This window comes from Panthera tigris, chromosome A1 (assembly GCF_018350195.1).
Source record: "Panthera tigris isolate Pti1 chromosome A1, P.tigris_Pti1_mat1.1, whole genome shotgun sequence".
Classification (NCBI taxonomy): Eukaryota; Metazoa; Chordata; class Mammalia; order Carnivora; family Felidae; genus Panthera; species Panthera tigris.
The window spans coordinates 171,401,984-171,418,991 of NC_056660.1; the positions used below are offsets into that span (position 1 = coordinate 171,401,984).

General features: G+C 43.6%; 1 protein-coding gene across 1 annotated transcript in view; it reads right to left on the bottom strand.

The window, feature by feature from the left end:
• Window positions 1–13,393, bottom strand: part of REEP5 (receptor accessory protein 5) — a 39,126-nt gene extending 25,733 nt beyond the window's left edge. Inside the window, exons 1-2 of the mRNA XM_042991333.1 lie at window positions 13,214–13,393; window positions 12,396–12,489 (exon numbers count right to left, since the gene is read on the bottom strand). Coding sequence (XP_042847267.1) covers window positions 12,396–12,489; window positions 13,214–13,331 — 212 coding nt within the window. The 5' untranslated portion in view covers window positions 13,332–13,393. The remainder of the gene's footprint in view (window positions 1–12,395; window positions 12,490–13,213) is intronic.
• Between the last annotated feature and the right edge of the window lie 3,615 nt (window positions 13,394–17,008).

The window sequence follows — 17,008 nt, forward strand, 5'->3', positions numbered from 1 at the left end:
GGCTAAAAGGAGATTAGAGAATTACCCATGGATTTTAATTACACTTCACTCTCCAAATCCCAATGCTATAGAGAGTAAAGAGCTGAAATCCCCAAATCCCATTGGCAGGTCAATGGGAACAAACTCAGACACTGGTGAAAACATTTTTCAGGCCCATGGTGTGAAGGTTCATGGGCCAAAATTCTTTACATTGGTATTAGATTGGTACTGATATGCACAGAACCCACTGGCCAGACCACTGGGCTCCTCCAGTGACTGGTACCGGCTGCCTTCACCCTTCCACGTCCCATTAGTTTGTTTACACCTTTATTGCTGTTTTCTAAAAGCAAGGGCAGGCATGAAGGATAGTGAAAGGATAGCATTAAACATGTGTAAAGAGGGTGCCTGGGTGGCTCAGTCAAGCATCTGACTTCGGCTCAGGTCATGATCTCACGGTTCATGAGTTCGAGTCTCACATCACCCCTCCTGGGATTCTCTCTCTTTCTGCCTCTTGCTCACTTGTGCCCTCTCTCTCTTTCTCTCTCTCAAAAAAAAGAGAGAGAGAAAGAGAAACGTGTAAAGAAAACAAAGTTTGCACAGAGGTAATCTTGGGCTACCAGTATTCTCTCCCTCCAAATCTGAGTCATTATTCAGAGAACCTAAGATATTCCCTGCCCCATATGGTAATCCACCACAGAAAATCAGTGACAGATTCATTCAGATGCAAGTATATATACTGAGCACCAACAATGCAACTGACATTGTAATTAAAGCCCTTGGGGCCAAAACAGACTCAAGGACCAAAAGCCAACAGTCAAAAAATAGTTCCCCTGCTAATTAAGGAGCATATGTGTGATTGGGGAAGGGTCTTATGAAGGAGGGTTATGGAGGCAGAGTTATGGGAAACTGGAAATCTTAACAGAAACAAAAAGTAAAAAATGGGATTTAAGATTTTAAAATTGTTAAAATGACACCCAGTGCTTAGGAACATGCACACCACTGTACCATAACAGAAGAAAACCATCAGCCATACCACATATTTACAAACCTGGAAGAACAAACTCTTATTGTACTTTTTTGCTCTTGGAATAATAATGTCTTAAGGACCCAAAAAAGTTAAGTGGAAAAAATTAATGAAAATTAATGAAAGGAGGTCTTTCCTTAATCATTTAAAAGCTCAATGACCTAGAGTTCATCACAACAATGATTAGTTTTCCTCTTTGTAGATTAGTAAAAGTAACCACCCTTAATTAAGCACTTACTGAATGCTAGATTCTGTGCCAAGTGTTTGACATATACTATCCACCCCTTTTACTCAAGAAAATTGACCTTTATGAAAGTTAATCTGATTTGCCCAAGAGTTAATACAGCTAGTAATTATCAGGTCTATATACATATGCTTCTGATCACTCACACCAAAGAAATTCAGGTATACACCACCTGAATGGTACATGGTTCATATGTAACTTGGCCACTACAATTCAGATTAGCCAAATGACATAAAATTAAATAATATATTTCTTCAAAGCACTGGCTTTACTACTAAAACCAATTGTATCCATCCATGGAAGTTTAATTTTCATGAGTCAATTATATCACCAGACTGACAGTGAATCAAAAAAAAAAAAACAGTTAATAAAACAACCTATAATAATAAACAGCCTTGAGATATGCTGTTGGTAAAGAACAGAAAGAAATCTGCCTCGATTCCACTTGGTTTGTTTTATCTCTAATGTGGTAAATTTTATTTAATAGCAAATATTCCCAAGTTCAAGGTAGATTATTTGAAGCCTAAGTATGAAGAATACAGACCATAATGTTTATAATCCTTTTTGATACGGCAAACATATAACGTGACCATGCACAGCACCCACTATGCATGAGACTACTTCTGCTGTGTTAATTTATCAGAGAGTGTGATTTAGGAACTCCTGAGAGCTCAAAAAGGTTTACTAATTTCTTATTACCTTGGTTGAGGAGAATGCCACTGCAAATCTTATTTGACACATACAGTGCATCAAATTAGAAGGAAAAAATTACGTATTTTAAGACATAAACACTAGTTTGTTTCCATGCTAATAAAAACATTTTTCTTCTTCATGGAAGAAAAGAAGGTAAGAAGCCATGGGCACTCAGAGTTACTTGTTTTCCACTGCAGAGTAGTTGTGCTCTCAAAGCAAGAGAGAGGCTCCTGTACAGAGCTAGAGAAACTAATGGAAGAAAACAGAACATATGAAAAACTCCATTTGCTTATTACGATTTATATCAAGCCAGCCTTCCTCCCCTATTCGGAAAAAAAAAAAAGAAAGAAAGAAAAAAGATATGATAGGTAGCTAGGTATGCATCCTGAATATGTAGAAACTATCTTCTAAGGTTACTATACAAGAACAACGAAAATATATCAAACTCCTTTACTCTTTAATATGGTGTTTGTTCTCCTATATAAAATGACCGACTTAATGAAATACATAAATAGGCTAAATTCACAGGCAAATACATTTTAGATGAGTCTATAAAACATCTCCAAGGGAGACTGAATAATAAAACAAAAGTAGTCATTCAGTCGTCAAATAGTTTGGTGTTTAATTACAATGATCTTATTTACCAACTTCCCACCATTTTGTTTTTTAATGCAAAATGAAATATTCAGTTACAGTCAAATATAAAACATGAGGAATGTTAAAGTGTGCAGGCCAGAGAATTCAGGCATCCCTACGACTACCCCTGGCTTTGCCCCAACAAACCCATGACCCAAGTCCAGTAACTTGTTTGTGGCCTTAGTTTCCAAATCTGTAAAGGTAGCTCTTGACCCAGCAGCTTGATCTCTAGGACCTAAACTAGCTAACGTTTTATAACTCAAAGCTTAATGTGCTACTGGGTGTTGTATGGAAACCAATTTGACAATAAATTTCATATATTGAAAAAAAATAAAAAAATAAAAGATCATTCTTTCCCTGCTTGAAGGAAAAAAAAAAAAAGAAAAAAAAAGCTTAATGTGCTAAACTATTTGATAGTTAAAAAAAATGTATGCCTAAAGCAATAAAACAGCAGATGCAAATCCTACTGGAACAACCCTTTGTCAATAAAATGAATGGTTCTATAAATGTAATGTCTATGTCAAGTATAGTATCATCAAGTTTACCTTAGGCTCAAGTACCCTCACAACCTGGACAAGAATGATCTAAACTGACCTTTCCTAGACAAAAGAAGGCCACATCAAGATAGGCAGATAGCAGCCTCGAGTTACCTCTGACATGTAAGTGATCCCTTCACCAGATCACCTGGCATAACTCTCGGAGGCTGCAGGATAAATATAGTGGTCATGTGACTGAGAGGGACTGATAAGCTCTACTCCCAAGAACCAGAAGAGTGTGCTAGCCACAGACCAAAGTCAGAAGAGGTTTCTACAGGCCCCACTTATATTTCAATTGCTACAAAAAGCCATTTCATGAACAATTTTTGAAACTGCTTTCCAATTCTAAATTAATTCATTGTTCCTCAAAATTAACTAATTGGTAATGTTGTCAACAGTCACCAATACCTTAGAATGTCCCATATGTATTTCTAGTTGTTTTAAATACCATAAGAGGAAATGAAGTTGGAAATGGACTCCTCATTCAGAGTCAGTCTTGAAAAAGAGAACTCCAAGATGAGTTGGATGAAGGCAGAGGACAAATAAACCACATCTCTAGGGCCCTCAAAAATAGGAAAACATTTTCATTAAAATTCACAGGGAGCATTCTAGAACAGAACATTAGGAATGAGATCTCTCCTCACGACTGCTTAAGAGCCCAGAAAGTAGATCATGAGTAAGTAATTTAAATCATTCATCTTATTTGCTCCTTAAGACCTTCCTTTCTCTATGGTACAGGCAAGGGAGATGGGGGGAACCCTAACCTAACCTAATCTAAAATTCTGGCTGTAATTGCCTACAAAAATAGTGACATGCGATTATAAGGATATTTTATTACATTTTTAGTTTCTCCACAATTCCATCTTAAAATAGCTCAGCAATATTAGCAGTAATACTAAGTGAAAACTCAACCAATAAAAAGCTGATAAAACTTAAACATCTGACATCTCAGGATGCTGAAGGCAAAATTCACACAATGCCAATAATGGAGCCAAGTGCACCGTCGGCCAGAACACCACCTGAGCTTCACACTACCCAGAGGAGTCAAAGTGTGGGCATTCGCCACTCTGCTCTTCAGCACTCCAGCACAGAGCTTACAGTTGTAGAGAGAAAAGCTAGTGTAATAGGAACGTAAGCAGCTTAGGAGAAAGTGTATCTATCTGCCCCCAAGTTCTCAAGAGTAAAAAAGAAACAAACCATAATTACAAGTTTTTTTTTTGGGGGGGAAGCACCCAAGAAAACAAACACCCCCCTTACTAATGAGTCTCAGAAGAGAACCACAAGTACACATCCTCCAGCACCATTAGGGAAGCCTCACTTTGCGTCAGTGGACTTTGTTTTCCGAAACAGAAAGTGGTGCTCAACTGCCAGTCATACCAAGACAACTTCCTCCAATGCTCCTTCGGAGAACACCTCTGTTACAGGAGGCTGCCACTGAAAATCTTGAATGAGTTGATCTGAGTCCTCTGTAAACTATGCTCCTGCACTTTGTCTGCTGTGAATCATTAGCTAAGAAGAGGCAGTAGCTTTTACTTCTGGTTAACTGAATTACAACTCTTGTGGTTACTCTGACAGTGTCTTTCCCAAATATCACCCCCCTACACACCATCCCCTTTTCGATCTTACCGCATAGGAGTCACCCCCAAACATCTCCTCCTAAAGATTCTCTGCCTCCTGACACAGAACTAAAGGCAAGGCCACATTCTCTCAGGAAATGCAATTCAGTGTGCCATCCTCATAGGGGCTTGCCCTGGTAAAAGAGAGCAAGTCTCTGCAAATAACTAGTTATGTCACTGCTGTTGTAAATCAATGATACATAACAAGAGAAATAACTTGTTAGTTATTTCTAATACATTCTAACTCATGTTCCCAAAACACTGCAAATGCCTATGTGTGCAGATAGATGACTTGGTTGGGGGGGGGGGGCAGTCCCCTATTTGAGAGAGGAAAAATACACTGCATCAAGACAGTGTATTGACAATGTCAAACTGAGAAAAGAAAAAGTTTACATCAACAGTTCAATTTTCATCTCTGCATAGGGCATGGCATGTATCTGAGACAGTCGAAGAGCCACATGGAAAGCAGTGTAACATAAAACTTAAAAACATGGGCTCTGGGTTTGTTGTTAGTCAGTAAGTAAGTAAGCAAGCTCTATGCCCAATCTGGGGCTTAAACTCATGACCCACAAGATTAAGAGTCTTATGCTCTACCGATTGAGCCACCCAGGCTCCCTGGGTTTAAATACACTTTACCATCTACTAATTGTGAGACCCTGATCAAGTTACTTCTTTCTCTGTTTCCTTATCTGTAAAATGGGAACAATCATAGTATTTACATCATGCCATAAGGATTAAATGAGCTACATTTGTAAGGCACTTAAATAGGGATGTAAGTATCTATTAAATGAAGTGCTACACAGGTATTCAGCTATGCAAAGAGCTAAAAGCAGTAACATTGTTTGTATTGGTGGCACAGTTTAAAATGGGCTGGTATGGAGTACTTGGGTGGCTCAGTCAGTTAAGCATCCGACTTCAGGTCAGGTCATGATCTCACAGTTTGTGGGTTTGAGCCCCACATCAGGCTCTGTGCGGACAGCTCACAGCCTGAGCCTGCTTCGGATTCTGTGTCTCACTCTCTCTCTCTCTCCCCCTCCCCTGCTCTGTGCTCTCGCTCTCGCTCTCAAAAATAAACATTAAAAAAAATTTTTTTAATGTGCTGGTGAGGACACAGGAGATAGAATCACACATCACTGAAATGGGCATGAGATTTCAAAAGTGTTGCCAAACATTAGACTGTATACAGTCATCAAAATGCTGGACTCTAAACATATTTAATCTTTTCGAGTCTGGTACTAAAATATGCCTCAAGGTGCTTTCACATTCCTGTGTAGTAGCTGAGGGTTCCAGACCAAGACTGGCCCCTGTGTGAACTTCAGAAACATACTCTACCTCTCTGTGCCTGGATCATTTGAAAACTAAAGGAATTAGGGGCACCTAGGTAGCTCAGCTCATTAGGCATCAGACTCTTGATCTCAGCTCAGGTCTTGATCTCAGAGTCATGAGTTCAAAGCCTTATGCTGGGGTTTAAAAAAAAAAAAAGAAAGAAAGAAAAGAAAACCAAAGGAATTAGATTACATGCTTGATCTCTAAGGCCCAACTCTGATAGTCCCAGGAAGGTGGTAGCCTGATCTTTATGAAAAAATGAAATAAAAATAAAAGTTAATAGACATTTTTGTGGAATTTTTTTTAAGTTGCTGAGTAGGATAGAAAGCAAACTCTCCTCCTTTCCTTTCTCTGCAGGACAAAAGCAAAAATAGAAAATAAAGTCATTAGGGGCGCCTGGGCTGCTCAGTCGGTTGAGCATCCGACTTAGGCTCAGGTCATGATCTCACAGTTTGTGGGTTCGAGCCCCACATTGGGCTCTGTGCTGACAGCTCAGAGCCTGGACCCTGTTTCAGATTCTGTGTCTCCCTCTCTCTTTGCCCCTGCCCCACTCACGCTCTGTCTCCCTCTGTCTCAAAAATAAACGTTAAAAAAATTTTTTTTTAAAGAGGAAAGAAAGTCATTAGACTTTCCCTCATAATTCCATTTGAACAAAGAAGCAGGGACAAGACTAGCACCCACTCGAGGACCCCTGGTGAGGGCTACCTTAGGTCTCTGGCAACAGACTCTGCATGTGAGGGTGCAGCATAGCACACGCTCATAGGGCGTCTTTCAGAAAGACTCTTATTTGTGCAATGCCACTAAAAGCAGGGCTGTACTGGGGCACCCGGGTGGCTCAGTCTGTTACATCCAACTCTTGACTTTGGCTCAGGTCATGATTCCTTGGTCATGAGATCAAGCTCTGCATCAGGCTCCGTGCTAGGCATGGAGCTTCTTTAAGATTCCCCCTGCCCCACTACTCTCCTTCTCCCTCCCTTCCTCCCTCCCTCTGCCCTCTCACCAAACAAAAGCAAGGCTGCACCATAAACAAAAGGCCATATATTACAGGATTCCATTTATATGAAAAGTCCAGAACAAGCAGATCCATAGAGACAGAAAATTGTAAGTGGTTTCTGGAGACTGGGGCATAGGAGAAATAGGGTGTGAATGCTAATGGATCCAGTTTCTTTTTGAGGGTGATGAAAATGTCTTGGAATTAGATAGCAGTGATGGTTGCACAACTTTATGAGTATACTAAACACTGAATTGTACACTTTAAAAAGGCTGCATGTGAATTATATCTTGGCAAAAAAATGGGCAGCATGGGGGTGGGTCTACCTTAATAACAGAGTTCCTACAATGCAGTGGTCTGCCTTCTCTTCTCAGGAATAGAGTGAATAAAGAGATGACAGCAATTCTGTCAATAGCTCTTGACAATGAGAAGGCTGGAATTAGATTTCAAAGTGCCTGTACAGTGTGGCCAAAAAGCCTGGAAACATACGGAAATGATGTACCAGAAAGTAAGAGTAACCAGTAGGGGGCGCCTGGATGGCTCAGCCGGTTGAGTGTCCAACTTCGGCTCAGGTCATGGTCTCGCAGTTCGTGGGTTTGAGCCCCACGTCAGGCTCTGTGCTGACAAACAGCTCGGAGCCTGGGGCCTGCTTCGGATTCTTTATCTCTCTCTCTCTCTCTCTCTCCTCCTCCCCTGCTCATGCTCTGCCACTCTCTGTCTCTCAAAAATAAACGTTAAAAAAAAATTTTTTTTAAAGAGTAACCGGTAGGAAGGGGATACCTCATAAGGCACTAACTGCCCCTCCAGGAGCCAGGCCTCCAGCTGTCTGTTCCAACATGCCACAACCTCACCTGAAGCCAGGTAATGCCAGGGTCCCACCCACAGCTTTCCCAAGGTGGTGAGTCACAGGATAAGCAATGAAGCCATATGAGCTTTTCCAAATTTTATTTCTGTGCCCCGCAGCCTCTAAGCCCAGTGCTGACCATTACATACAATCTGTGGGCCTCCCTACGATGGAGGGAGAAGAAAGGAAATAGCGGAAGCAAAAGCTGAAGGTGAGAAAGGCTGAGACTGGCAAGAGTTTTGCAGGATGGCTAATTCCTTCCAGAGATCACAGTAGCCAAAATGGCCTTAAAATGTAAATCATATCATGTCACCCCCTAAATTGTTTTATGTTTCTTTATTTTGAGAGCGAGCATAAGCAGGGGATAAGCAGAGAGGAGTGACAGAATCCCAAGCGGACTCTGCACCATTAGCACAGAGCCTGATGCGGGGCTCAAACTCACAAACTGTGAGGTCATTACCTGAGCAGAGATCAAGAGTTGGAAGCTTAACTGACTGAGCCACCCAGGCGTCCCTCATGTCACCCCCTATTTAAAACCCATCCAAGGCAATCAGAAAACCTGCCAACTCCTTACAAACTACCAGGAATAAAAACTACACTTATTAACCGGCCACCAGCCTTGCCTGATGGCACCTGCACCTCTCTGGGTCGATCTCACCTTTCTTCCCGCTCAGAGCGTCCAAGGCGCCATTCCTGGCACACGCTGCTCCCTCGGCCTGGCTCTGCTCTTGGCTGGCCTGGCACTTTCTCATTCCTCAAGCCTTAACTCAGATGGTATCTCATATAAATACGGAAAGGGGGTCCTTCCCGCAATCCCCTACCCCAGCTCCCTGTCAATTTTCTTCACAGGGCTTGCTTACCACACTGTGTCACTACTTTATTTATTGTAGTGCATGTAGGTAGACCGTTCATTCAAAGAGAATGGAGAGCATGTTGACCTCAGCCCATCGTGTATCTCAAGTGTTGCCACAGTGCCTGGCATGTGGCTGGATTTGACTTTTGCTAAATAGATGAACCCATATTGTTTAGAATAACTCTGGCTGGGGAGCACAGGGAGAATTATAAGAGGCAAGGAGAACTATTAAAGGGAAAGGGATCACAGATCACATTTTTTAAAATAATTGTTTTAAGTTTATTTTGAGAGAGACAGAGCAGGAGCTGGGGAGGAGCAGAAAGAGAGGGAGAGAGAGAATCCCAAGCAGGCTCTTCAGGGTCAGCACAGAGCCCAACATGGGGCTCGAACTCACGAAACTATGAGAGCATGACCTGAGCCAAAATCAAGAGTAGGAAGCTTAACCGATTGAGCCACCCAGGTGCCCCACAACTAACACTGATTTGGGTGCCACCAATAACACCATTTTCAAGGGGTTTCTGGCAATTACACAATTACACTGCTTAAGCGATGAACAAACTTGATTAGACTAATGTTTAACATTGACTGCCTGAATTTTACTCACAGGGGGGGTCTGTGTGCTTTGTACTATGCACACAGTTCCACATCACCTTGACAAAGCAGAGGCCAGGTGGGGCCCAGGGTCAGCAGGCCATTTTTCTCTCCCTTGTACCCCATTTTCAAGTGTAACAAGCACAGATTGCTGCTGCTGTACATCACACGTTCTCAACATTGGCTGACATTAGAACCCTTTACAAATTGTAAAAGACCAACGAGCCTGAATCCCCCAAACCCAGGCTGCATCCCAAGCCAATTACACCAGAATCTCTGGAGGTTGGGACTAGGCCTCAGCACTTCTGAAGGCTCCTCAGATAACTCCAATGGGCATCTAAGGCTGAGAACCATTGTTTTAGAGAAAAGTCCAAATACCCACAGAGAGCAATCTTCACTTAATTTCCTTATGGTCAGAGAATCTTATCTTTATTTTATAGGTAAAAGAGTTGCGTCTACAAAAAGGAAGCATCCTATGAATAAATACCACTCTAGAGATGCTCATTATTTCCTGAATTTTTCATGATATTCCCTTTATTAGATTTTTAGCACTTTTCCAACCCCTAGTAAGGTGTCCTACAAATGTCACTTTACCTCAGAATATTCAAATAGAAAGGAAAGTATACTCAGTGAATAGAATTAATTCTAAAATATATAAAACCCACCCACCTGACCCACTCAGAAATATGACTGTCTCTATCATTTCACAGAATTATGAGCAATAGACAGGAGCATTTGGTTTCTTGGAGGTAAAAAGAGCCAATACTATTCAGCTGACTATGCAGAAAATGAATAAATGACTACAAACAAATGATTTTTAAAAAAAACCTGAAACTGACTTGCTTTAAAATATGACTGAAAATGAGGTTCCTGCTGGAATTAATCCACTTCAGGTCAAGGAGAAACATACTTGAATTCTGTCTGCACCTTTAGTCATGTAGAGTACCGCACATATCTGAATATACATAGCCCACCTAGAAACAGATTTTTACTTGACTAAAGCCCACATCAGCGATCTCATCACATCAACAGAGAAGGTTATGTTTCTCACAGGATTATGTACCAAATGGTACTGATGTGGAAAAGTTTTTTATCCCTCAGTATTTTCAAAAGTCTGTATTCCTTGCTAGTTCAAAATAATTCAAGTAGCTAGACCGTTACTAAAATGCCACCCAAGATTTGTTCAAAATATAATCAATAACCTCTGAACTACAAACCTGAAAAATGCTTCAAACTCTTTTTTATTAAAGAAACTCTTGGGGCACATGGGCGGCTTAGTCCATTGAGCATCTATCTGACTCTTGATTTCGGCTTAGGTCATGATCTCATGGGTTTGTGAGTTTGAGCCCCACATCAGGTTCTGTACTGATGGTGTGGAGCCTGCTTGGAATTCTGTCTCTCCTTCTCTCTGCCCCTCCCCCACTTGTTTCCCTCCCTCTCTCTCTCTCTCTCTCTCTCTCTCAAAATAAATAAACATTGAAAAAATTTAAAAGAAAAAACTCTTGCAAGTAGAATACACAATCAGAAGGAACGTACATTTATGTTATTTTGTCTGTTATCATAGACATGTGGTGCAAGCCTTTTTTGTAAGTTTATCTATTTATTTAGAGAGAAACAGTGTGCATAAGCAGGGTAGGGGCAGAGAGGGAATCCTAAGCAGGCTTTGCAAGTTCAGTATAGAGCCCAAAGCTGGGCTGGATCTCAAAAAGTCATGAGATCATGACCTGAGCCAAAATCAAGACAGAAGCTTAACCGACTGAGGTACCAAGGTGCCCACAAGCCATTTTTATAATCAGTGTTGCCTACACACTTTCTATATACACCTACACCATATTCTCAGTAGATTACATTTTTGGAAAACTTTTATTCTTATACTTTTTCTCACTGATCTGAAAGTCAAATCAGTTTTCCTGGTCTGCCCTTCACAATCTTTTGGTATACATATGCAACCTCAATGGTGCTTTAGCAGGTAATACCGGATAAGGGTAAACGCTTTTCTCAACATGACGACAGGACCTCCAAATTCATAAGCAAGTAGTATCCTAATATGGCCAGACTTCACGGAGTGCTACTAAGGATATGCACCCAACTAATACAGCAACTACTTATGTCACTTCAATTTAATTGTTCAAATCAGAACTAACTTCCAAAACATGTTTCCTTCTTTCTAGTCATATATTAAATTCTAGCCTGCCCTGTAATAGACCCAAGATGTAATACATGTGTTTATCTGTGCCTTAGCCTCCCAGCCTAAATGTTTTCCTTTATCTCTATAGGCGAGAAAAGTTGCAGAGACCAATTCAACGAAAGCAAAACCCACCAGCTTTCTCGGGTAGTGGTGTAGAGTAAAACAATTCATTTGTGGGAAAGAATTCCTATTTGAATGAATGAAAAAATAAAATTGTAGATAGAATATTTTCAAAATAACCATTGTAGGGTGAAAACCTCAAGTAGTAATAAATTCAGATGCGTTTTTAAGCTTAATTATATAAATGAGTCATTTCTACAACCAAGGATCTATATTAGGAATGCATTTTATAAGGTTGTTTTTATTTTTATCCTAGGGTGTTTTCCATTTGCCTGTAAGAAGTAGCCAGTCTTTTCAAAATCATGAAAGCAAAAGTCTCCCCAGTTTCTGCATTAACATTAATTCTGAATTAGGGAAGTCCCATTTGATGGGTTTTTACTGTCTGTGCACATACATATAAGGAGAAATATCCATTTAAATAATTGTTAAGGAGAAGGAATCAGCTTTCTGTACCCAGTTAAGATCTCCCCACCAGTTAAGGCAGGACGACTTTGTTGTAACGCTTTCCATTTGTGCATCCATTAGAAGGCACCCACCCTGCCAACATAATCTGATGAAATAAGCATTTCGGCTAGTCATCAGGAGATCAGGCATCAAGTTAAGGCTCTAAAATGTGTAACCTTAAGCAGTTACTACCTTCTGGTGCACTGACCGCTCTCCCAGGAAAATGCGGATGTGTTAGTAACTAGGGCAGCCCTGGATGGGGGATGGGGAGGGAAGAGGAGGAAAGGAGGGTTGAGGGGGAGCCACTTACGAGACGTAGGCCGGATAGCCAAATCCTATCAAGTTGCAGAGGAGAGAAGCTCCATAACCGAACATCAGATACAAAGCCACCAGCCCAATGACACCTGGAGACATGAGGATGAGGAGAGAAGTGGGTCTTGTGGGACAAGAAGCGCTAAGCCGGACAGCCCCCGCCCACACCGCAAGGCTTGGCCGGGTATAGGCGATCTAGAAAAACAAACCGCCGTAAGGTGGGGCCCGCGCCTTTGCGGGCTTTGCAGTGAGTCTGGGGATAACCAGGCAGCCCCTACCTTCGAGCCGTTCCTCATGCTCTCCCTACACAGGGCTCCCCCGCCGTACCGCGCAGTAGCCCAGGGAACCCGGCTCCACAGAGGATCCAGAGAGGCCCCGACTCCTTCGCCTGCCCGCGGCCCCTCCCCTCCCGGGGACACCCTTCTCTGTACTGAGCTCCACGGACAGTGTTAGGAGCATGCCCGCGCTCCCTCCCGCAGGAGGCCCCTGCCATCCCGAGCCTAGCCTGCGCAAGGCCTCTGGGACACGGCACTCGGCCGCGGGGACAGACACGTCAGCGCCGGCCCTCCCCGCTCCCCGGGCGCTCCGCCACCGGGCCGCGGACACAGGCCAGCACCCCCCCCCCCCCGGCGCCGCAGCCCAGGCGCCCCGGCGGGGTCTCTGGCCCCAAGCCTCCCCGGGCGGCCAGACGGCCCCTAGGATGCCTCTCGCCCCCGTCTGTCACCGACCTCCGAACCCGCTTCCCGCTCGCTTCCCCTGCAGCTGGTGCAGCAGCTGCTCCCGGGGCCCAGCAGGCGGTGGCGACCCCGCACCCACCGAGCGCGATGTATCTCCTGTTCACGCCGGTCTTGGCCTCGAGCTTGGCCAAAAGGTCGGTCATGCAGTTCTTTTCCTTCAGAAACCGGTCGAATCTCTCTCGCGCGGCCGCAGACATGGCGAGGACCTTCGCACCGCCGCCCGTGCTGCTCCTAGTGCCGGGGCTGAGCGCGAAGACTGGGGCGGGGGCGGGGGCGAGGGCGGGGGCGGGAGGCGGGCGGGACCGGCGCTAGTTGACGCGGCCAGCTCCCCGCGCGGCCCCTCGCCCCGCCCCGCCCGCCCCACCCGCGCTCCGCCACCAGCGCCACACCCGGCCAGCGGCCCGACTTGCGCCTCCCTGGCAGTGGCAAGGGGCCCGAGCTGCAGCGGCTCCCGGCGGGGCGACCGTACCCCGCGTCTAGCAGCCTTAATCCACGGAGGGTAGAGTCGGGTGAGACTCTTGCGAGCTCCTTTCGCAAATCCGATGAGTGCAAAAGCAGGTGGAAAGGGAGAGGCAGGTGCCCTTGTTGCCCCCACCCTCAGTGTAGTGGGACTGGTCTGATGTGCCTGTACTACTGTGCTAACCCTACTAAGACATTTGAAATCTAAAAATTGAAATGTACGACCACCCTGAAAGAACTGTCAGAGACATGCTTTTCCCCCCAATGCCAGAACTCAGCATAGTTTTTCTCAATAGCCTTTTTGGAAAGACTCTTGAAGAGACTTAAAACACCCTCCCCTGGGGGACACCCTTTCCAAGAAAGGACTGCACTACTTAAACCTTTTTGTGGTGGACTTGAATTTGATTAATGTCTGATATCCTGGAAACGTTTCCATCCCCACTCCCTTACCCCCCTGTCCCAGGGGAGACAGTAGTCTGCAGTTGCCTACAAGCAAAATACCGTGAGAAGGTAATTCCAAGATTTAGGGCAGGGCCTCACTTTGGGGCCTTCAGGATGTCCAGCTCCCGCTCTTCCTCCACCTGAACTTTGGCTCTTGTTATGTCTCACCATATTATTTCAGGAAACTCCTTCTGAAATTATTCTGACTCCTATGATCTGCACACTGGGGTAGAGCTTTCATCATTGCTTATTAAGCTTCAAAGCTCCCAGTTACAGACGAGAGCCTACGGTTCCTGAGTACCTAGCACTCACTGACTCTGCACACAAACTGCCCCCCAGCGTTTCCTCTTTGTCCAACACAACCCCTCTGCTCTTTCAGATTGACTTAGCTACAGCACTGCCTTCCATTTCTGGAAAAAAAAAAAAAAAAAAAAAAAGCTATCTTGCCCACTCCTGGGTTTTTCCTTTGCTTTTACTCTAATTCTACTTCCTCTTTTCTTCCCTAGAAATTCTTAGCTCAATTCTCTCAGTGCTCCCGCCACCATCCAGTCACATCAGTGAACAAAATTAAACCAAATAAAAAATTAATGGGATTATTGTGATAGCCTCCCAGATGAACTGTCCATTTCTGTCTTTTTTTTTTAATTTTTTTTTAACGTTTATTTATTTTTGAGACAGAGAGAGACAGAGCATGAACGGGGGAGGGGCAGAGAGAGAGGGAGACACAGAATTGGAAGCAGGCTCCAGGCTCTGAGCCATCAGCCCAGAGCCCGAGGTGGGACTCGAACTCACGGACAGCGAGATCGTGACCTGAGCTGAAGTCGGCCTCTTAACCGACTGAGCCACCCAGGCGCCCCCATTTCTGTCTTTCCACCTGCAGTCAATTCTCAATGTGTCAGCCAATTGGGCCTTTTTAAAAAAAAATTTTTTTTAAGTTTATTATTTTGAGAGAGACAGCATGAGTGGGACAGGGGCAGAGAGAGAGAGAGAGAGAGAGAGAGAATCCCAAGCAGGTTCCAGGCCACAAGCACAGAGCTGGATCCAGGACTCAATCCCACCGTGAGATCATTACCTGAGCAGAAACCAAGAGTCAGTCACTGAACCGACTGAGCCACCCAGATGCCCTGCCAATTGGATCTTTTTAAAATGTGGGTCAAGTGTGTTCTTTTTTGCTCTGAACCCTCCAGGAGCTTTCCATCTGTCATAGGTGATGTAATTCATCCTGCTGTCTTCTGATTTCATCTACTGCCTGCCTCCCTGCTGTGCCTCAAACAGGCTGAACGCATTCCTTCCTTAGGCCTTTCACCCTTCTTCTAGCTCCATGGTTCTCAACTAGGGGTGATTTTGCCCCACACAGGACATGTGGCAATGTCTGAAGACATCTTTGGTTATCAAACAGATGGTCACAGCTGGGGAAGCCAGGGATACTGCTTACACATCCTACCATGTACAGGACAGCCTTCCCACAACAAGATTATCCAGGCCTCAATGTCAGTAGTACTGATATGGGGGAACCCTCCCTTATCTGGTAAGCTCCAGGTAACCACTTAACTGTCTCTTCTCACTTTTCGGGTCTTTACTCCAATGGCACGTCAGTGGGGGCTTCTCTGATTCCAAATTGCAACCCCCAATGCTCTCTAGTCCCTGGCTTGCTTTTCTCCATAACAATTACTGTCTGGCATTCCAAATGTTGTACTTTTAAAAAAAAACATATTTTTAAATGTTACTGTATTTATTTAGTTCCAATATAGTTTTATTTATTTCATTCCAATATAGTTAACGGACAGTGTTATATTTGTTTCAGGCGTACAATGTAGTGGTTCAACAATTCTATACATTACTCAGTGTTCATTAGGATAAGTGTACTCTTAATCCCTTTCACCTATTTCACCCAGCCCCCTGCCCCCCTCTCCTCTGCTAACTATCAGTTTGTTCTCTATAATTAAGAGTCTGTTCTTTTCCTTTGTTCATTTGTTTCTTAAATTCCACATATGAGTGAAATCATACAGTATTTCTTTCTTTGTCTGGCTTACTTCGTTTTACTCCGTGGATCCATACACGTTGTTGCAAATGGCAAGTGTAGAGGTCACTTTTAGGCAACAGGCTTGAGCGGTGGAAACTTAAGCAAGGCAAAAGGGCCCACAGTGATCACCAGACGAACGCACACAGGCCCATTAAGCCATAGGCCCTAAGCAACCAATGGGCTGCTTACAACCAGGCACAGTTCCTAAGATACCAAAAAAGGGGAAATTCCATACATTGCCACACTCCCTTACTCCATCCCATAACTGTAGCCCCTCACCATCTTCTCATGACAGACAGCCTCTTCTTTGCTGTCCTGCCCGCTGCTCTTTGGCAATATATTAAGTCAACTTCTATCACCTTTATTGTGCCTTGGGTGAATTCTTTCACTGCCTGAGCCACCAGCCCCCACCCAGTGGGGAGGCCCCACAGCAAGATTTCTTTCATTTTTATTGCTGAATTAATATTCTTTTGTATTTTATATATCTTTATCTTCTTTATCAGCGGACACTTGGGCCACTTCCAGAATTTGGCAATTGTAAATTATGTTGCAATAAATACAGGAGTGCATGTATCCCTTTGAAGTGGTGTTTTGTATTTGGGGGCAAATACCCAGAATGATGATTATCGGATCATATGGCAATTCTATTTTTAATTTTTTGAGGAACCCCCATTCTGTTTTCCACAGTGGCTGCACCAGTTTGCGTTCCTACTGACAGGGCAAAAGAGTTCCTTTTTCTCCTCATCCTTGCCAATGGCTATTGTTTCTTGTGTTATTTTTGCCATTCTGACAGGTGTGAGGTGGGTGATATCTCATTGTGGTTTTGATTTGCATTTCCCTGATAAGTGATGTTGACCATCTTTTCATGTGTCTTTTTGCATTTCTGTATGTCTTCTTTGGAGAAATGTCTCTTCCTATGTTCTGCCCATTTTTTCATTGGATTACTTGGTT